This window comes from Micropterus dolomieu, linkage group LG15, assembly GCF_021292245.1.
Source record: "Micropterus dolomieu isolate WLL.071019.BEF.003 ecotype Adirondacks linkage group LG15, ASM2129224v1, whole genome shotgun sequence".
Classification (NCBI taxonomy): Eukaryota; Metazoa; Chordata; class Actinopteri; order Centrarchiformes; family Centrarchidae; genus Micropterus; species Micropterus dolomieu.
In genome coordinates, this window is record NC_060164.1 from 21,475,720 (window position 1) to 21,497,167 (window position 21,448).

General features: G+C 41.2%; 1 protein-coding gene across 5 annotated transcripts in view; it reads left to right on the forward strand.

Moving 5' to 3' along the window:
- The window catches only part of LOC123983716 (girdin-like), a 69,730-nt gene that overhangs the window by 43,974 nt on the left and 4,308 nt on the right, over positions 1-21,448 (forward strand). For 2 of the 5 annotated variants that reach the window (XM_046070007.1, XM_046070012.1), the window contains exons 13-35: positions 392-570; positions 1,892-2,029; positions 2,965-3,148; positions 3,301-3,431; positions 5,133-5,426; positions 5,731-5,913; positions 6,456-6,734; positions 7,059-7,183; positions 7,512-7,650; positions 8,265-8,441; positions 8,573-8,734; positions 10,461-10,738; positions 10,902-11,045; positions 11,207-11,393; positions 11,612-11,757; positions 11,952-12,044; positions 12,532-12,734; positions 15,476-15,553; positions 17,317-17,553; positions 17,788-17,841; positions 19,267-19,353; positions 20,009-20,098; positions 20,588-20,868. In XM_046070007.1, coding sequence (XP_045925963.1) covers positions 392-570; positions 1,892-2,029; positions 2,965-3,148; positions 3,301-3,431; positions 5,133-5,426; positions 5,731-5,913; positions 6,456-6,734; positions 7,059-7,183; positions 7,512-7,650; positions 8,265-8,441; positions 8,573-8,734; positions 10,461-10,738; positions 10,902-11,045; positions 11,207-11,393; positions 11,612-11,757; positions 11,952-12,044; positions 12,532-12,734; positions 15,476-15,553; positions 17,317-17,553; positions 17,788-17,841; positions 19,267-19,353; positions 20,009-20,098; positions 20,588-20,868 — 3,869 coding nt within the window. The remainder of the gene's footprint in view (positions 1-391; positions 571-1,891; positions 2,030-2,964; positions 3,149-3,300; positions 3,432-5,132; positions 5,427-5,730; positions 5,914-6,455; positions 6,735-7,058; positions 7,184-7,511; positions 7,651-8,264; positions 8,442-8,572; positions 8,735-10,460; positions 10,739-10,901; positions 11,046-11,206; positions 11,394-11,611; positions 11,758-11,951; positions 12,045-12,531; positions 12,735-15,475; positions 15,554-17,316; positions 17,554-17,787; positions 17,842-19,266; positions 19,354-20,008; positions 20,099-20,587; positions 20,869-21,448) is intronic. The other 3 variants (XM_046070009.1, XM_046070008.1, XM_046070011.1) reach the window with 3 other exon arrangements.

Sequence of the window (21,448 nt, forward strand, 5' to 3'; positions counted from 1 at the left end):
TGGTTAAGACCTGTAATTAATATTCAGTGGCTCCTGGAGGATAATCTGTGCGTTTGGATTATAAAAGCTGTTAAGAGGTTTAACTAGCTAGGGATCTGTGTTTGTGTGTGTGTGTGTGTGTGGGGGGGGGGGGTTGTTTGTTAAAATGGCACTTTAAAAGCACTAAAACCTGTTAAGTTAGACCCTAGGGTTTTGTATTTATTCATTTTTTTTGATGGACTTGTAATCTCAACAATATCAACTTTATTTATAGTGATTTGTGTCTCTTAATTTTCTCTGTGGTTCTGACTTGAAACACCAAAAATATTGAAACTGATTTTTCATTTATTTGTTTGTATTTGTTAAAACATTGATGTATAATCCACATTTTCTTGCTGTCATTTACTTCCAGCCCCTCAGAAGTCTCTGGGCGAGGAGGTGAATGAGCTGACCTCGAGCCGTCTGTTGAAGCTGGAGAAAGACAACCAGACCCTGCTGAAGACTGTGGAGGAGCTCCAAGCAGCAGCCAGCCAGGACACCGTGACAAAACTGGCCAAAGTCAGCCAGGAAAACCAGAGACTAAACCAGAAAGTAAGCAACAGACTACGTATCCAAGTGTTTTTCTGTGGTTAGGTAAGGGTTAGGTTAACAGTCAAGTAATTTCCATTTTTAATAACTCGATGCTAAAATTACACACACAGGTAAACTCTTAAAACTTTCTCATTTTATTAGTAATATCTTAGTTATATATAGTGTTTTTACAAGGAAAATAGGCTTTGTTTAGCCATCAGATAGCCTGTAAAATAATTTGTTCATTATGAAATACCTTTTTGCAAAGCAGTTAACTTAATAATAGGAAAATTGTGTGGATGTATATGTTGGACAGTTTCCAGACTAGACTTGAACACGCCTAGAGAACATATAGTATCCAAAAAAATGTTTAATTTCTGTGACTGTTTGGAATCAAGTGAGCATGAGAGATGTATCAGGTGTGTACTATAGATGGATTGACTGTATCTGTCTTAAGGCACTTTGCAGCTTTGGTTGGAATTGCAGTTTAATTTCCTGCCCCTCATCAGGGTCTCCACCAAGATTAGCATATTAGACCAGCACTCCTCTGTAATATATCACCCTAGCACTTCGCTTTAGGCCTTTTCACACAGTAATGGTGATAAATAAAAAAGAGAAAGAAGGAGGAGAGTATAAAGAGGGGTGGATAGGAGGATGAAAGCAAAGCTGTAAATCCAGGCATTCTTGCATTGCCTTTTTTTCCCCATTCTTTGACACTCGAATGCCCCTCGCTAAGAGAAGTCTCTCAGCTATTTTCAGAAACATAAGCCTCTCTCTGTGGCCTCTGAATAAAAAGCAATGAAATTGTGTTTTTCTCTCACAAAGAGAAAATTCACGGTGAGAAATGGTATTTCTGAGTGACTTTAGGACACATTAAAATGTGAATGCAGCTGCTGGTATGCTCGAACAACAGAAATAGTCTCATTTAACGTGTATCTATCTGTGTGTATGTGCACATCAACTTGTGTGTGTTTGTCTGCAGAGTTGTGATAGAATGAGGTGATGTATTATATGTTTGGATCATGGATTAATAATTGCACCAGCTTCTTTGTGTATAGTAATAATAGGTAACTCACACTATAATACGTTGGTTACAATAATAATAGCATCACAATACAGGTGATACTGCAACATAGGATGTGATGCAAGAAAATTATTTACAGTGCATCGGTATCTGTAACTGAAACAACTTATGAAATGGTACATAAAAGTTGACAAACATTTTGTGAGTCATTACTAAGACTCAGTCAGTTTTTGTTATGAACACCAACATTAAACATTAAATCCCAATCAAGATGGTGAAAGTAACATTTTAAAATGTTACTTTCACCATTGTTTACAGTTGGAGCAGCTGGGCAGTGAACTGACCGCAGACAGAGAGTCGCTCCGCAGCGCAGAGTCACTCAGTACGGACCTGATGAAGGAGAAGGCTTTACTAGAAAAGACTCTGGAAACACTCAGAGAAAACTCTGAGAGACAGGTACACACACACAATGATTAAGTTTGGGAATTTTGTGTCAAGACCAGAAGCTCATAATTTTAAACAAGCTCCACTCCATCCGTAGAAAGTATTTAAGTGTATTAAATCTTCTGAGTGATAGTTGGTTGTTTGCCATTTTTGGCAGAACAGGGTAGCGCAGTTAACCTTGTATCTTATTTGAGACTAGTTGTTGTGAGAATGACTATAATCATATCAAGCATTCATGTGCTTTAAAATATAGTTAACATTGCAGTACAGTGTACACTGGACAAGCATATGGTCAGAACAGTCAGACAAACAGGGCTTTGAGGCTGAGCGTCATAAGCGCTGCTCTCTCTACAAAACCATTGTTGATTCTTGTTCTTGGAAGCTCCCAAGAAAATAACATGTCTAATCTGTGTAATTTACTGAAGTCTATACAGAATTTTCGCTCGAAAAACTATTAAGAACTACCACTATCTTTTGACTACACAGATTTCTGGCACTCTGTGGCCCAGATGCAGTCGCTTGCTTTGTGTCTGCAGGGACTCTTTTAGACCCAAATGTGACAAGTTTAATTAGTTTAGCCATCTGATTTGTAAAATCTGGCCTTGATGAGCTACAGCAGCAAAGAAAACACAACACACTGCACTCACAGGTTAGTGTGGGCAAGTGTGTCCACTTGGTTGTAGATATGAGGAGATGTAATTAAAGCAATTCAGTTTCAAAACACATAATCAAATGAACATACAACCACGGAACACATTCAGAAAGGTGAATTTTTCATCACCTCCGATAATCCACAAAGAACAGGGTTGAGAGACCTGCCTAATATCTTTGTAAAATAGCCCTAATGAAGTTCCTAATAAGTTACTGCACTGGAGTTGATGACAAAATCGCTTATTTTAAACATAACCTGAGGCTGTCATTAAAACTCTCTGATGTCTCTTCTCCAGCTGAAGGGTCTGGAGCAGGAGAATAAGCACCTGGGTCAGACGGTGTCGTCTCTGCGTCAGCGCTGCCAGGTTGGTGCTGAGGCCCGGGTCAAGGATGTGGAGAAAGAGAATCGCATTCTCCACGAGTCCATCTGCGAGACAACCGCCAAACTCAATAAAATGGAGTTTGAAAGGAAACAACTACGTAAGTGAGGTTTTATTTCATAGTTTTTGTGGGTTTGGGTTTTCTTTGGGTCTTTTTGATCACAAGGAATACAAATTTTTACCATCTGGCTTCCTTTTCTGTACACCAAGTTCACATGATCATCATTCTGATTGTGTGTTTTTCTTATGCAGGTAAGGAGCTTGATGTGATGAAGGAGAAAGGTGAGAGAGCAGAGGAGTTGGAGATTCAGATGCAGAAGCTGGAAAGGGACAATGAGAGTTTGCAGAAGAAAGTTGCCAGTCTTGGAATCACCTGTGAAAAGGTCTGCTGCATTTTGTTTGTATTTTGAGATGCCTGTGTGTCTGTATGCTCTGTTTGTCTGTCTGTCTCAGTTTCCCCACATGGTTCAAATGAATATATTTTGTTTCATGTTGTCAGATCGGATCTGGAATATTAGTTATTCTCCAAAGCTTGTTAGTAAATGTAACAGTAACATGGGAAATAAACGGTTTACAAAACAGTTTGCGTGAGAAATGCAATGTTTGTATTTGGCTCTTGTACATTTTAGATTTGAACATGAATTTGAATTGCAATAATTACCAGCCTTTTTAGCTAGGATTTTCACTTGTTGTTATCCCTGTCAGCCTCAGGGAGAAAGAACTTGGACTATCTCTAGTTAGGCCTAATGCATTTGATTTTTTTTTTTATATACATAATAGTAGGGCTGGGGCGATTCGTCGACGTAATCGATTACGTAAATGCGCCGACGTGCATTATGTGTGTCGACGCGCCGCTGCATCCGGTTTGGGATTATTCTGGACAAGCTCGAGCTACAAGACCGCACCTTCGATCGTCTAAAGTTTGGAGTATTTCAGACAGACACTCAACAACGTGCTGCTCCGTAAGCTCTGTGAACTGGAAACAGCTTCACTGCAGCACAACTGCTGTCGACAAATACGTGAAGCAGCACGAACACGTGAAACGAAAGTATCCCGCAGCACTTTGTCTAGACGGCAGCACCGCAAATCGTGTTTACTTTCTGTCGCCACACAAGCATGGCACATTATCAGCACGAGGACACGTAGTATTTCTTCATTGCCTTCATGTTAAAAGTAATTTCTGCCCCGCTGCTGTCATGGTAACGTAACGTTACACTGCGAGTCATGTAACGATGAATGTTTATTTAACGGCCAGGTATGAGCGAGAACAGCTGAATCTAATTACAGACAATCTGTGACTGTCTGTACAGTCTGAGTCCTTTCAGGTGTTCACTGATGCAGAAATACATTTTATTATCATACTGCATTACTCAATATTGAAATGAATCCATGTCAGAAACATTTAAAGTTTTAAGTAAAGTAGCCTAATTAATGTCTGTTATAGTTATTATTATCACAACACATCAGTGACGTGGAAATTTGATTCATTTTAAGATTTGCTGCTATTGTCATTATTCTAATGTGCTTCATCAGGATGATTGAATAAAATATAGATTTATTGATGTAGACATGTTTTTGATATTTATTTAGGATAAATTGGTATGATAATCGAGTAATAGGCAACTTTTCTTTCTTTAGAATAAACCAAATTAGTCGTTAGATTAAGCGACTAATCGAAAAAATAATCGTTAGATTAATCGACTTGAAAAATAATCGATATGTACTGCCTTACATGATAGGCTATGATCTTCCATAGATTACTGACTAAAGAATCTCTTACAAGTTGGACTTGACCTCTTCTCACACATGTGGTCTTTTGTCTGTCTCTCATTCACTGTTTTTGTTACACTTGAAACATTTGTACTGAAAGTAGTAAGAAATCATAATTGGAGTTTATTTTTAATGTTAAAGCATTCTGTAATGATGCATTTGAATTTGTACCAGCAGCATAGAGAGTTTTGGGCTTCCATTACACAACACCATCAGGACCAGCTTGGTTTTGTCAGAGAGATGCACTTTACTCATCTTCACCCATCACTTGTGTGTGTGTGTGTGTGTGTGTGTGTGTGTGTGTGTGTGTGTAGGTGTCTTCTTTGGAGAAGGAGAACACTGAATTGGAGGCAGAGGGCCGTCGTCTGAAGAAGAAGCTGGATGCTCTGAAGAACATGGCCTTCCAGCTGGAGGCTCTGGAAAAGGAGAACTCGCAGCTGGAGCAAGAGAACCTGCAGCTCCGGCGCTCGGCTGAGAGTCTCCGGTCAGCGGGGTCTAAGGCCGCTCAGCTGGAAGCGGAGAACAGGGAGCTAGAGAGTGAGAGGAGCCAGCTGAAACGCAGCCTGGAACTGCTCAAAGCCTCATCCAAGAAGACTGAGAGACTAGAGGTAATGCTTCAGGACTGCCAGTGCATATCGCAGGTACTTTTATGGCGCTGGAGAGCAGTGAGACGCAGCTAAAATGTGTGTGGCAAGAAGCTTTCTTCGAGAAATAAAAAGCACACTGCACAAGGTCGTTCAGAACAGCTGTAGAGTTAAAGGCACCTTGGATATTATATTTTTCATAACGTTATTATCACCATGAATATTTGTATAGGTAAGTTACGGGGGTTTCAGAAATCATGACATCAGGGAGCGGCACAACTAGTTCATGGATGCTTTTAATATCCTAATCTGGCTTTTCTTCTCCCAGCTGAGTTACCAGGGCCTAGATACAGAGAACCAGCGCCTGCAGAAGGCTTTAGAGAACAGCAGCAAGAAGATCCAGCAGTTGGAGGCAGAGCTGCAAGAGGTGGAGACTGAGAATCAAACCCTCCAACGCAGCTTGGAGGAACTCAAGATCTCCAGTAAACGCCTGGAACAGCTGGAGCAAGAGGTGCTGCCCCCCCAAAGTTTGAAATGCATTCAATAGTAGTAATAATCACAATTGCAAAGAAAAAACTGAATTGTTAAGAAATTGGACACATTTTCTGACTGCACTCTTCTCTGGAGCAGAACAGGCACAACATCAAGTGGGATAGCTGTAGGTAGTTTACTGACACAGTTACTTATTTTGGGATGGACTGATTCTGCCTGGCAGAACTGGGTCAATCAGATTGTCCCAAAAAATTGTAGTTGAGAGTTGTTTTGTGATGCAGCAGTCTAAATCATCTCGTATGTTAAAATAAATAAAACCTAAAAATGTGTTAATTGGCACCTGAGAAGTAGTGTCACAAGTTTTAGTTCATTTTGATAATTACAGCATGTTTCCCCGCAGAGTTGGATTATCCCAGATTATTTGTCAAAATTGATTATTGTCCCTTTGAGTTAATCTGTGTCCACTTTTAGCCAAACATGTATTTACAAGGCATTTAGACTTAAAAGTAATTCCATCAAATGATGTTTCATCTGTTTGCTCTCCATTACGCACACGAACAGAACAAGACTCTGGAGCAGGAAAGCTCCCAGTTGGAGAAAGACAAGAAGCTTCTGGAGAAGGAGAACAAGCGTCTGCGGCAGCAGGCCGAGATCCGCGACTCCAAGCTGGATGAAGACAACCAGCGGATCTCCACCTTGGAGAAAGAAAATCGGACCATGGGCAAGGAGATGATCTTCTTCAGGGACTCCTGCACGAGAGTCAAAGATCTGGAGAAAGAGAACAAAGAGCTGGTCAAACAGGCCACCATTGATAAGAAGACCCTCAACACACTCAGAGAGGCAAGAAAAGCCCTTACAGAAGTCTGAAAATATTTCCAACATGTCTTGAGACTGAGCTTCACATTAAGTTATCTGTTGTAAAACTTTGTTGGTGCTAGAAGTGTTAAACTTTTGTTTTCATGCTTTTTTTTATTTTAATATTCTACATTTATTTAAATGATCCTGTTGTTGTATTTTCTAGTTCAGCAGTGAATTCAACAACAGGGATGGTTATTGAGAAGTGATTATGTAATTTATTGATGAGCATATATAAAGTGTTGACTCTTTCATTAAAATCATGCCTCTTCATTATTAGTTACTTGAGAAAAAATCATGTGTGTTTAGGAGCTTGTGAGCGAGAAGCTGCGGACTCAGCAGATGAATAATGATCTGGATAAACTAACCCATGAGCTGGAGAAGATTGGCCTGAACAAGGAAAGGCTACTGCATGATGAGAGCTCTGACGACAGGTATCATCCCATAAACACACACGCCACAAATCTTCACTGTTCTGTGAAGGCTTTTAAAACAGTTTTTTAAAAGCCTTCACAGGGATTTGGGCCCATTTTAGATCAGGTGGAGAAGTTTAAATGAATCTGAGTGTTTTGCAGAATCATGCTGTGGAAGATTTCTGAACTTATCTCCCCCACCTGCTACACTCTTGGCAAGAAGTCAGTTGGCACTGCTATACTGTGGCTATGACGATAATGCATTATCTGTATTTAGGATTACAAATGTGTGAACACAGGTCTTGACTGGACACGCACCCACACAGCTAACTTGAGTATTTATTTTCAGGTTTAAGCTCCTGGAAACCAAACTGGAGTCGACTCTGAAATCATCATTGGAGATTAAAGAGGAGAAGATTGCCGCCCTAGAGGCCAGACTGCAGGAGTCCTCCAACCTCAACCAGCAACTTCGCCAAGAGCTAAAGACGGTCAGTAAAACATAGAAATACATCCAAAGCATACCATATTTTCGATATGCTGCATAGAGAAGCTTTGCTCAACCACAACACCGAAGAGCCAGTATAAAAAGAAACACTCAAAGCCTACCCTCCAAAACAGCCAAATCTCCACTTGAGAACAGCATGTTCCAAAATCTTTCAAGAAACACTGAAAACACTGAGGGCTGCTCAAGGCCGTTGCATTATTTATTCATCCACTCTTCCACTTCTATTGCCAGTTTATCTATTCATGAGGCGGCAGGAGTCTGTGAAGGAGGTGGAGTGGAGGATGTCTGCTTTCCTTAGGGAGGCGTTTGTGTTTTGAACTTGCTGACACAAATTCAATCCAAAGCTAAATGGTTGAGAGGAAAAGTTGAGGCACCTGTGGCAGAACTTTTACTGTGTCTATTACTTAACCATTACTCATGAAATATTATAAAAGTGTAGTCTGCGTTGTTTGTTTTGTGATTTTTACAGTCGCGCCTTCAGTATTTAATTTAAAGCGGTCTTGGGTTTACGTATTTATGTTGAAGGAATTTATTTTACTGTACTGAAGGCGCACAAAAAACTACACAATGTCATGTTTCGTGCGTGTCTCTTTCCAGGTGAAGAAAAACTATGAGGCGCTGCGTCAGAGGGAGGAGGAGGAGAGGATGGTGCAGAGCTCACCCCCTAGAGGAGGGGAGGACCCTCAGTCTGTCAGTAAATGGGAGAAGGAGAGTCATGAAGCCACCAGGGAACTGCTGAAAGTCAAAGACAGACTCATCGAGGTGGAGAGGAATGTAAGTTAGCACAATACCGGGATGGCTTATGTGACTTTTGCAGTATGAATGGTGAACACGTGCATTTTGGTTATGCGCTTTCCTCTGAATGGATTCTCATATGTCCTATATTATGTACGCGCTTTTCCCAGAATGCCACGCTGCAGGCTGAGAAGGCGGCCCTGAGGAGCCAGCTCAAACAACTGGAAACTCAAAGCTCCAACCTGCAGGCTCAGATAGTTGCTGTGCAGAGACAGACTGCTTCTTTACAGGAGAACAATACGACACTACAGACGCAGAACGCCAAGCTGCAGGTAATCCCCTACATGTCCTACAGGACTAGTTTTTAACAGATAAATACACCACAGATATAGATAATAAAGCGGCCAGTTTAGTAGTGTACATCTGAAATTTAACAAAATCAAGCAGGTAATCAGTATAACATTGTATATTACTAAAATACATGAAGGAGTAGCAGACTGTAATAAGTTTATATTTTAGTTTTAATAATGTGCCACGCTACAATCTGTGGTCTGCGCATTCAGTTGATACGGCAAACAAATACTGACAAAGAGTTAATGAAAGTGAAGATTTTACATCAAGATGGACCCCCTGATAACCTTTTTTAGAGTGCATGTAATTTTATCGTCTGTGTTGACATAAAAGTTAAGGTTAAGGTTCAGCTGAGGTTTAGCTGTTCTTGAGCTTACAATCATATTGCATGATCTTCATCAGCAGATTGAAATGTAATTTTTATTTTTGTGTGTTTTAATCCTATTTAAGGACTGAATAGTAATTAGGCAGATATCATCATCAGTTTTGCCTTTTTTATTTAGAGCCCAAAATCACAAATCACAATTTATTCTCAAATGGCTTTACAATATGTACAACATACAACACTCTCTCTTTAGACCCTCGATTTGGATAAGGAAAAAATATATCCTGAAGATTAGGGCTGAACGATTTTGAAAAAACGTGCAATTGCGATTATTTTGATAGATTTTGCAGGTGCGACATGATTTGTGAGACTATGGGGAATCATAATTTTTCCATTATATTTCTCATTTTCATAGAGTATGATGTGCAGGCCAGGACATCTCTGTAGCACAACAATATTTAATTTAAAATGATCATATCACCTTTTATTATGCACCCCCCCCCTGTCATTTGAAAATTGCAGTAGGGCATATTTCTATAATATTTCGATGAATTGTTCATCCCTACTGAAGATACATGCACTGTAAAGTTATATTGGTGCACATGATATAATTATGATGAAGACAGAATAATAAAAATATGATTATACTAAGGTGCTCAATAGAATCAGATAGTAGCACATGTAAAATGCTTCCTGTAGCAATATTGTAAGACACTATATATAATACAACCTACTTTCAACATTGCTCTGTTAGAACAGTAGCCTAACCAGGCTGCTTAGCTCCATGGTATGGATTTAGACTTGTACTCCCTGTTTGGCAGCAATTCAAACCCTGCTTATGGGCAGGGTTTACACTAACCATGCAGTAGTGTGTGTGTGTGTGTGTGTGTGTGTGTGTGTGTGTGTACTGGAGGTAAAAAGCTTTCTGTTTTCACGTACAGAAAGTGTGTCAGCACCTGGACAGAGTGTGTGTATCAGAGTGTGAATACACACACTAGTCATGACTGAAGAGGGATTTGAAACTAGGAAACCACTGTGACCACAAACGAAACATGAAAAGAAACAGTTTCCCTGCTGCTGCTTTGTAGATGGTGCTTCCAGCAAAGGGGATAACAATCCCAACAGAGACACAGTGCCCCCTATGGACAAAAACCGCAACAGCCTCTACTTATTTTACCTTTCTGTCATTTGATGTTTGATTTGAAGAGCTTATCACTCATTACAGATCAAAGTATCTTTTGATTATTTCCGATATAGACTACAAAATGTTGATGGAAGAATCTTTATTTGAACTTTTTTTTTTTTACCGTGTCATTCCTATCCTCTTTTCTTGTTTCATTTCCTTCCTCCCAAACCTTCTCTGTTTTCGTCCTCTCCTTTAGGTGGAGAACTCCACCCTGAGCTCGCAGAGTGCAGCCCTCATGGCCCAGAATGCCCAGCTGCAGAGCCAGCAGAGCAGCGTGGAGGGTGAGCGCGAGGGAGCTCTGAAGGAGAAAGAGGAGCTCAGGGCCACCTATGAGCTGCTGCTCCGCGATCATGAGAAGCTGGCGGCGCTCCACGAGAGGCAGGCGGCCGAGTACGAAGCTCTGATCGGAAAGCACGGGGGCTTGAAGTGCTCCCACAAGAGTCTGGAGCAGCAGCACAGGGACCTGGAGGACAAGTGAGACTGGGTTTAGGATCACGGGAGGTCTTACTCATGACACTACTTTTTCTTTTGTGCATTGCCTTATGAGAGAAATAGTAAAATATCATAAAAGCAACCATGCTGTAGAGATATGTAACTCTGTGAAAAGTTTGTAATGTGTGTGTTTTTATGCATGAAGGTACAAGCAGCTCCTGCAGAGGAAGGGGGAGCTAGAGGAGCTCGAGAAAAATCTGAAGGAGCAGCGGGGAAAAATGGCGCTGGAGAGCCAAACACACCAAGCCACAGCTGACCAGTACAAACTGCTCAAAGAGGAAAATGATAGGTCAGATCAACCTGTATCACCGTTTTTATCTTAAACACTATACAAACATTTGAATAACATGTTGTCACAGCCTTTTAAACTCTTGATGATTTTCATATTTCTATGAATTTACAAAAGGCCCTTTGTCTATATATTGAGAAGTCCTTCTGCTCTCTCCTCAGACTGAATTCTAGCTATCGTCAGCTGGTAAAGGACAACGAGAATCTCCAGCTGGACCATAAGAACATAAAGAGCCAGCTGAACAGCGCAACGCTAGAGCAGACCAAGCTGGAGGCCGAATTCTCTAAACTCAAGGAGCAGTACCAGCAGCTCGACATCACCTCCACCAAGCTCACCAACCAGTGTGAGGTGAGGAGATTAAATTTAGTTTTTTATATGGGGGGTTTCCCATTATGTGTTTGTGTGCCATTTTTGAAGCCAACTGTCTTTTGGCTTTTACCTCTTAATGTTTGAAGAAACAACTTCTGAAGCCAGCTGTGTTGCAGATAGTTTACCCCTTTTAACATATGATATTTTTTGTTGAGCCAGGTGTCTTAGCATCTCTCGTGTGTGTGTGTGTGTGTTAGTTGCTGAGCCAGCTGAAAGGAAACCTGGAGGAGGAGAATCGTCACCTGTTGGACCAGATCCAGACTCTAATGCTGCAGAATCGTACACTACTGGAGCAGACAATGGAGAGCAAGGACCTGTTCCACGTAGAGCAAAGACAATACATGTACACTCTATGATATGTTTTCTTTATAACGGACCGCAAACATGTTGTCTGAATTGGTCCACAATTCATTTTATATTCCGTCAATGTGTTTGTTTATGGGATGGTCAAAAGAAATTGGCTGTATTTATATTTGGATTGCATGCATTTTCACTCTTGTCTGTCTTGCTGGATCATCTATCATGTCCACCAATCAGAGACAAGCTGAATGAGCTGAGGAGACAGAAAGAGAAGCTGGAGGAGAAGATCATGGACCAGTACAAGTTCTATGACCCCTCCCCTCCACGCAGGTAAAAAATAACTTCATCTAGTTACACAAGTTAAAAAATATTTGACAAACAAACAGAGATTGTTAGAAATTATTTTGTGAAAATGGCCTGACCATGAGTGGTGTAACATCTCAATGTAAAAATGCCTCACATGTGACTCAAAGTGACTCAAACAACACGTCTGTGTATCATAGCAAACTGGATTCAAAATTTTGTTTGCTTGTTGACTCATATGTCTGAGGTGGGGCAATAGTAGAAAACACTCATACTGCAGACTCAGGAAGGGATGCATCAAATATTTATGGTCTGCAGAGCTTTAAACCGCTGTACACTGTAACAGTTTTCTATGAGAAGAAGCCTTAAAATCGAGTACACAAGGAACAAATAAAAATAAATAAAAATCCATCAAGCTTTCATGTTCTTTTCATGTTAGTATGTATTGACTTTATGTCCCATTGCCTTTCCTTGTTCCTCTGGCCCACTCTCCCTCGCCTGTCCTTTTATGTAGGCGTGGTAACTGGATCACTTTGAAGATGAAGAAGTTGATCAAGCCGAAGAGCCGGGAGAGGATGCGCTCTCTCACGCTGACTCCCTCTCGTTCAGAGTATGGCGACGGCTTCCTGACCTTCCCCCAGGACAGCCAGGACAGCTCGTCCATAGGCTCTGGCTCCAACTCGCTGGACGACACACTTACACAAAAGAGGAGCAGCAGTGAGTACAAAGGAAAACACCTTTACACACACACACAGATGTAGACCCAAGAAACCAAACCAGCGTAGTTGCAGTTTTGACCGCCACTGAAGGAACTTCTCAAGATTAATAAGGAGACAAATTTCCTGTACAAAGGTATATTTACCCTAACAAACAATTTGCATTAAAAGTAGCTGTAGCAAATACTTCATATACAAATATACATGCAAAGAAAGCAGTGAACAAAATAGTTGCCAGGCAATTCCATGTGATACTCTTTCACAGACTCATCATCACACTCACATATCCACAAAGTCCCAAAACACACTTTGTGTGTGTGTGTGTGTATGCACAGGTTTGTGCGATTGTGTACTACTTGAGCGGTTGAGTGGGTCTTTCCTCCCCTAACTGCTCCTTATCTCTCTCTCTCTCTCTCTCTCTCTGCGAAGGGAAGAGAGGGCAGCAGTCCCATGCCCAAGGGCAGGGTTCCACCAATGGTATGCTGCGGATGGGGAGGGTGGGCGGGGTTTGTAACCAGACTGTCACGTCCCTCAGGGCATGTTTTCGTGAGTCCATTGTCTGTCACTCGGCTGTTGTAGAGGTTACGGTTGAGCTGCGCAGCACCACAAGGTTGACTCTGAACCTCGGACTGGGTTTGAAAAGTAGATTTCCTGTATTTGAAACAACAGAGGGAGCGCTTGATTTCTATAACCTGAGCTCGCCTTTTCCACCACCGCCATTGATTGTGCCGCCCTCACCCTGCCCTCTGCAGCACACAGCAGGGCCAAGCTCCGGCTTAAAGTCAAAGGTCAGGATGCTGGATTTATTTGTGAGAGGAAAAAACAGGCAAATTCAGAATCTGACATTTTATTTATACACATTTTAGGTATAAGGATGGCTCTGCAGATATATTTTGGTATTTATTTTGCCCCTAGTAATTGAAACCATATTTAGCCGGTACCACAGTTATGGAAAAAACAAGCAGTGGATAATGTAGGGGCCAGATTTTGACAAGGAAGAAGAATGTGTGGAATAAAAAAAGCAGATATCTCTATTTCTGCTACATTGTTTTTTATTTGACATAATAAAATCATTTATTAAACTATAAATCATGACTCCAACAATATTGAAGTACAGTGTTAAATCGGTGGAGTACTCTTTTCAACAGCGTCAGTTATCAAGCTGAATCAAGCGCATCTTATGTGGTTCACATATTGGAAAACACTTCAGGTGTATTTTGTATAATTTTTTTTTTGTATATTTTTGTATAAGTCCAGTTCACTCTTAACCTGTCAGTTACAGTCATGTCAACTGGCTGATCTGTGCAGTTCACCTGTAAATGACATTTAAACACCCTCTAATGTAGCATCAAAGCTATTAAAAGGTGCAATGGTACTGTATTGTGGCTGACTTCCAGTCAATGCAAGATGTGTCAAAATCCTGGTTGTCTGGATTTGGTTTAAGATGTGGAATAAAGAATACAAGTTGAGGTCTAGTAGGTTTATACCTACAAATAAGCAAGTAAGTTTGCTGTTGGTTTCAGGTTAATCTGTAAAGGCATATAAAGTTTTATATAATGTGTATATATTGTGTAAAATCAAAAAGCTATAGCCAGCATTAGTAAGCTAGTATAATGAGTGAGTCAGTATATTTTTCGCACCACTGGGGAAAACTAGGGACCACAGAAATGTTTGGCTAACAAACACAATGTATTTTTAAAAAGCAGTAAATGCTAGAATAGAAAGAAAAAGAAGCCTTTTTTGCAAAGTGAAATGTAACTTAAATTAAACAAATTAATACATTAGATTAACACCATAGTTATAAAACATTAATACTTGAAAGATATGGTTGGTTATGTATGAAAACACTGCAGTCCTCCCTGATGCTGTTACCCCGCCCTATGACCTTTTAACTCTCCTGATTGCACCCTTTAATATTCTTCATCCTCTCTGTTCATGTAGATGTGGTAATGTGTTGACAGTTGTGTTGTTGTGTACAGTATATAATGCTTTAAAGCCAGTTGGTAATACAGTATACATACACTCATGACCATTAACGGAAGTGATTGTCTGTTGTTGTGTGCCGATAGTGTAAGTGTGTGTGTGTGTGTGTGTGTGTGTGTGTGTATATTGCATAATGTGTTTACATTTTTGTATTCATTTGCCTAACATGTCTGTGTACAGAAGTCTGCCCTTAAAAGTATTATTCAGGTTTTAAAGACATCTGGGGGCATTTCACCCCAGCCACCAAGCACTTGAACAAGTATTTCATTTAAAAATTGAAATGTGAAATAAAAAAATCAGTGCGGCTGAATAAAATCTCTGTGGAAATTAAAGAGATAAGAATGAATGTAATCTTCCTAACACAAGCTTCACAATAAAAAACATCTGCATGTTTTTATAGAGAAATTATTTCCAGCTCTGTTAACTTCATCCAGCATTGCTAATAAATGTCCATGAGCTAGAAAGAAGGGAGTGTATTTGTATAGATTGAAATACCTAACACTTGATGATAAATCAAATAGGTCCTATATTGTGGTGGTTATGTCTATTGCATTGTTGTCTGTTGTCCATTTGAGTGTCCAGGGGCTCAGCTCTCTCTCTCTGCGTCTCCCCTGACGCTCTCTGAAAATGTTAACCACATCCCTCTGTTCTGCCCTCCTTTTTTCTTTTGTTTTCTTTTCTCCCACCTCCCTCGGGCTTGTTCTGTCGCTCTCTCTCCCTTGTCTGTCTGTCTGTCCGTCTCTGGCTGCACTCTAACAGCTATAAAAAGGTTACCTTTCATGAGGAACAGATCCAAGGACAAAGACAAGGCCAAGGCCATCTACCGGCGCTCCATGTGTAAGACCTCTGTTAGCTGCCACGCTAGCCTTCCTCCGCCTCCTCTCCCTCTCATCGTCACTCTAGGAGAAACAAAGAAGGAACAGTCACTGGCTTCAGGGTAGCTGCAGTGTGGGGTTGTGACAGCGACAGTGTGGCAGTTTCAGGTTTCAGTCCCAGCTCTTAAACACACTCAGGCATACAGTCATTAATTTGGCCATTTAATCTTTAAGACAGACTTTTGAGTATTTCACAGCGTTAATGTAATCTGATATCTTTTAGAGATATCTGCACACGATTTTACCAAAGATTCAAGCTTAAAATTTGCTACACTATCACTGTACCCCTATGCTGCATCTGGTGACATCAGTGACCTGTCCTTATCATTTTTTTTCCTAGTAACCCCCACCCCACATCACCTCCTCCGCCCTGCTTCTGCCGCCTCCACTTCTTCCTGTAGAGAATCTATTTAGCTTTTATCACCTTCCACCAGTCTACTGTCACTTTGTTCTCACTATTGACAGATGAATGAATAACACAAACGTCACTAAATTTGTCTTAAAGCAAGTGTACAAATGAAAATGAATGTATTGGTGGCAGAAAACATTCAGGACTAACCTCACAATAAAAGGCAGATGCGAAAACGGACAGTAGGAATTTTTTTTTCTTTTTCTATAGATCTGTGTTTCTTGTAGCAGCTTGATTTTCATCACTTAGTTCTGAGTGTCACTATGCAACGGGTAACTTATCGGGCAGCTTTGTCATGTGCTCTGTGGTTTCATTTTGTCTGTGTGTCTTGAATGAAAGGCTCTATGAATGTGTTTGTCTGTGAGCTTGTGTATTCAGGTGAGAGGGTGGGAGAGACTGCGGGTTTGCCTTTCATGCGCCTGTGGTTGTGTTTGCTACCATCTTTGATTACAGCATGACTTTAAAAAAAATAAATAAATAAAACCTGATCACCGCCACTCGCACTCACCATGGAGGACTTGAAATGGAGCCTTTACTCTCTCTCTCTGTATCTCTTGCTGTCTCTGTCGTTCTTTTCCTCTGTCGGTGTGCTGCATTTCAGATCTTATTCTGCTGACATGGATTTGCCTCGTTCTGATTCTGGCATTGATCTTTTGTGTAAAGCACTGCCTCCGCCGCTGCTGCTCGGAGCAGCTCTGCATGCCTTCATGCTTCTCTACCGTTGCATACAGCTCAGTAAACAAAGTGTATAAAGACAGTGGCCTCTTAAGGTGATGTATCACCTCTCCAAAAAATCTGTCTGAGATTGGATTGACTGGGTAATGAAAGATGACAAACCATGCAGCCGCCATCTTTATGCACTTTGTATTTATTCAGATCTTTTTTATTTTTATAATACCGTATGCCTGCATGTGCCTTTAAGATGAATTTGTTATCAAATATTGAGATAGACCTAATAGTAATTTTGATCAAGAAAAAAGGGCAATTCTCTGCCATCTTTCCATGCTTACTACTCCTTTATAAGGCCACTACATTAAGGCACTATGAACAAGTAAAAGTTTGAAAACCACTGTTTGAGAGGTAGTACTCCAGCCTTAAGCAACTTTTGGCAACCTGAGCTAAGTCAAGTTGCCAAGTGGATGCATAAAAATGACTGATATAAAGTTAACAGTTTTATTATCTGAAGTATATGGCTTTCTTTAAATCCTTTTGGCTACAAAATCTGCACCATGACTTTAAGCGAGATAAGATGTAATAAAATGTATAATTTTATAATGTTCCTGTCCTGAGATTCATCCTTCTGTCCGTCCATTCAGCTATGAATGACTTGCTGCAGACCATGGCGGTGGCAGGCGGACCCGGGGCTCAGTGGGCGTGTAGCATCGAGAACCTAGAAGGCGCTGAGGCCGGAGACGTCTGCATGCCGGGCAGCAGCAGGCGCGGCGGGCAGCGCATGAAGGAGCTCGCCTTTTCCACCACCGCCATTGATTGTGCCGCCCTCACCCTGCCCTCTGCAGGGCACAGCAGGGCCAAGCTCCGGCTTAAAGTCAAAGGTCAGGATGCTGGATTTATTTGTGAGAGGAAAAAACAGGCAAATTCAGAATCTGACATTTTATTTATACACATTAGGTATAAGGATGGCTCTGCAGATATATTTTGGTATTTATTTTGCCCCTAGTAATTGAAACCATATTTAGCAGGCTAGTGAAGATTCATTTGAAAGTGGTAAAAATCCTGTCAGATCAGATTGGAAAAAGCAGCTGTAGCATCACTCTTTGTCTCAACAGATAATGTCTCCTGTGAGGATGTTGCCGGCTCCTTGGATGACCCCAAGAGTCAAGGTAAGACTTGCCAGTGACGTGTAAAATGAGAAAAGGCAAAGCATGGGTAATTGCAGCAGCCTCTCTGCACCAGCACAGGAATCTGAAGCCCTTTCAAACAAGGAAAAGGAAAAGACTGAGTAGCCCCAAAAAAGCAGGTCATGTCCTTAGGAGTCCCACTGGTAATCTTTGGGCTGCCTTCCTGCACTTCGATTAAACCTGATCTACAGTTGGAGAAGCAATTTTAGTGGAGAGCAAAAGAGAGAGAGAGAGATCAGCCTCCACTGAAAGTAGGATTGACTCTAATTCTGGCTTTAGGACTTTATCCAGGGCAGTTAATCTGCGACCAGCCAACTATTCATCAGTTCTGTGCCGTTTTAATGTAGATGACCCAGTTGTTAAACAGCCACCAAACTACTGACACATAGCACTTGAGCGAGGTCTATACATTGCCATTAGATTTGTTTCTTGATAAACTTTTTTTATTACTTTAAGTGCATTTTGTACCTTCATGCTTCATTTTCCCTGCCTGGTGCTTCAGACCTGTTCCTTTTTTTGGGGGTTTTCATTGGCAAAAGATGTGGATAGTACCTGGTACTTTTTTCACCTTGGTCAAAGTTCCAAGTGAGCTGAGCTGATACTAAAAGACTGCTGGAAACCACTGATTGGTCAGAAAGAATACTCACTGTAATCGCCACTTGCGCAGCAAAGGACATCCTGCTGAAACCTGCCATATTTAAGTAGCCAAGCTGCCATCAATAGCGACAGACATTCCTCTGTTTTACTTGCCGGTAAAAGGATTGAGTGAGTAAGTGTGTGGTGTTGAAAATGTCACTGCGGTTTCATGTGGTCTCGCTATAATGACCTAAAGCAAGTAAAGCCAAGCCACACCGTGCAGTGAAAATGAGGAAATGAGTCTACCAGTAGTTATTCTTAAACTAATGCTGAATGTTCATACACCAGACTCACTGCTACTTGGCATCAAAATACTGTATGTGACCTATAGTCCAAACACATTATTCAAGTGTTCCCCAGGACATTGGCGTGGCATTAGTGCCCAACCTGGATTCTACTTAGCTGATGAATTCCCAGAATGCACTCATAAAATCCAATACATTATTGTGAGACCCATTTCCCAGTACATCTTGTAATGGCTGGAAGAAACATCCACTCTCATTCACACACCGGACGTTACTTATAATGTATCAGCCAGTAGGTAATCTTCCAAAGATGTTATTGATTTTTTTTCAAGCTACTGTTATGGCTGCCGTGATATTTCCTCAATTTTGTTACATGTTATCTGTGTTTTGAACCATTAAACGACATTAAACTTTGCTTGCTTTGCTCTGTGGGCTGCAGTAATGAGTATTCATGTCATAACCACTGTTGAGTGTTGAGGTAGGTGTGTGTGTTGAGGTAGGTGTGTGTGTGTGTGTGTTTTATCAGGCCTGAAGGTGTATAACAGCGCTCTGGCTCTGTGCCCTTCTCCTGCTGAGCTGAGCATTACGTGCAGAGTTCCTTGTAGCATCTGTAGTAAGTGGCTACTACTCTGCACTAAATCCCACTCTGGGCTGGTTTTCTAGACATAAGAACTTTGACAAAGATCAGTTATGTAATTGTTCATTTTAAATCCTAATTTGGTGTTATCCATGTCCTGAAAACCAGTTTGAAATAATTTCACGGTCCCTGGTTTCCAGCTGAGACTGTCGCTACAAACACAGTCAAGAGCAAGGTCACACTTTCACCACCCCTTTCTTTCTTCTAAGTTCCTCCTCCTTGGTTTCACACAGCACAAGCCTCCCAATCCTTCGTTTTATTAATAGTTGACTTACTTTCTCACTCTTATCGTCTATCCTCTGTTACACAGTATTGTCTCTATCAGTTGCCCTTTATCTCTAGGTTGGGCTGCTCCTGGGATTTAGGCGTCGCTGTCCTCTCAGTCAGTAGTTTCTTTGTCTATTGACTGGACATATTGTGGCTGCAGCCTGGCACTGTGCCACCCTTCCTGTCCCTCTGCCTGGCATGTGCCATCTGCTGCCCCAGCAGGAGACGCTCTGTCAACTGTCAGCGTGCACCTACGTGTTACTCTTTGTGCATATCTGTGTGGATATGTGTTCAGTGTGTGTGTGTATATATTTTCTAATTGTGTATGTGTGTGCGTATGTCTTCCTTCTTGTCCCTTACCCAGCCTCCAGACCCTCCAGTCTCCATAGCAACAGGACTACCAGTAGTAATAGTAACAATAACTCCCACCTCGCTTCTCCTCTGGAGGGCAAAGGTATGCTCCTCCTTCCCTTACCCCCTCTTTTTTTTCTCCTCCTCCCCTCAACTAATGACTCTCAACCTTCCTCCCTTTGCTGCCTTTGTTTTTCTTTCATGCCTTTACTCAAACCTACTTCAATGTGAAAATTGGATCAAGTTGGTATGTCCTGAGTTAAAAGTTAAGGGTTGCTTTTTTTCTCTTGTTCAAAATCAGTATATCAGGATGATCAGTTTCTTAGTTTTAATGGCTCAGGTGAAAATATTAATTTAGCAAATCCAAATAGGTGACAGGTGCACTTTTACCATGGCACAAAAATTACATGTCATTACCTTATCATTAAATTTAATGTTCAATGTAGGTAGAGTAGGAGCACTATTCTCCTACCCTACCTACATTTTCATATATTGTTATTGTTTATGAATACTGAGGCAGTTCCTAGTGGTGAATGATATAGATCATAGATTACTTTCCCCATGTCCTAATCACTGCCTCCCCCTCCCACAGGCACAATGAACGGCAGCCTCAGCAGGCCTCACAGCGAGAGCAGTGGAGAGTTCAGCCTGAGCTTGGACCAGGAAGTGTGGTCCAGCAGCGGCAGCAGCCCAGTCCAGCAGCCCACATCCTCCCGCTCGTCCCACCAGAGCCCCCTACAGCTGCGCAGGTCCCTAGACCCATCCACCGCCGCAGGCAGCTCTGCACAGACCCAGATCAGGAAGACAGGATCCCCAGCCACTGAGGTGCTTTCCCTGCAGCAGTTCCTGGACGAGGGTATTGATCCTGCTGAGGTGAGGCCTCTAACTCAGTTAGAACTGATGTCTTATGTTGCCTTTATGCTTTTGATCGATTAAAACCTGCAGATGATGTCGATCAAGCTTGTTTGGCTGTGTCAATACGATATATATTTAAGTTTTCAGATGCTGGATTGCAATTGTATGAGGGGATCAGTTTAGAGCTGGAGCTACCAAGGAGTTTTATTAACAATTTATCCACAGATGTTTTTCTTGATTAGTGGAAATTTATCTGTTAATGTGATTTAAAAAATAAAGTATTCACATTGTAATTTTCAGAGACCTCTGGGGTGACGTCTTCAAAAAGTCTGACCAAAGCCCACAAGATTTTTTGGTTTATTGTCTCATATGACATAGAAAAGCAGTAAATCTTCAATTTGGAGAAGCTGGAAACAGAGAATGTTTGACATTTCGTTTAAAAAAACAGCTAATCAAAATAGTATGCTGATTAACTTTCTGTCAACTAATCGAATGATCATTTCCACTCTTAATACATTTTTTTCTGATTTCCAAGACTCTAGGGGACATTAAAAGTCATCAGCATATAAAACCTAGATATGAAAGGATTGTATGATGT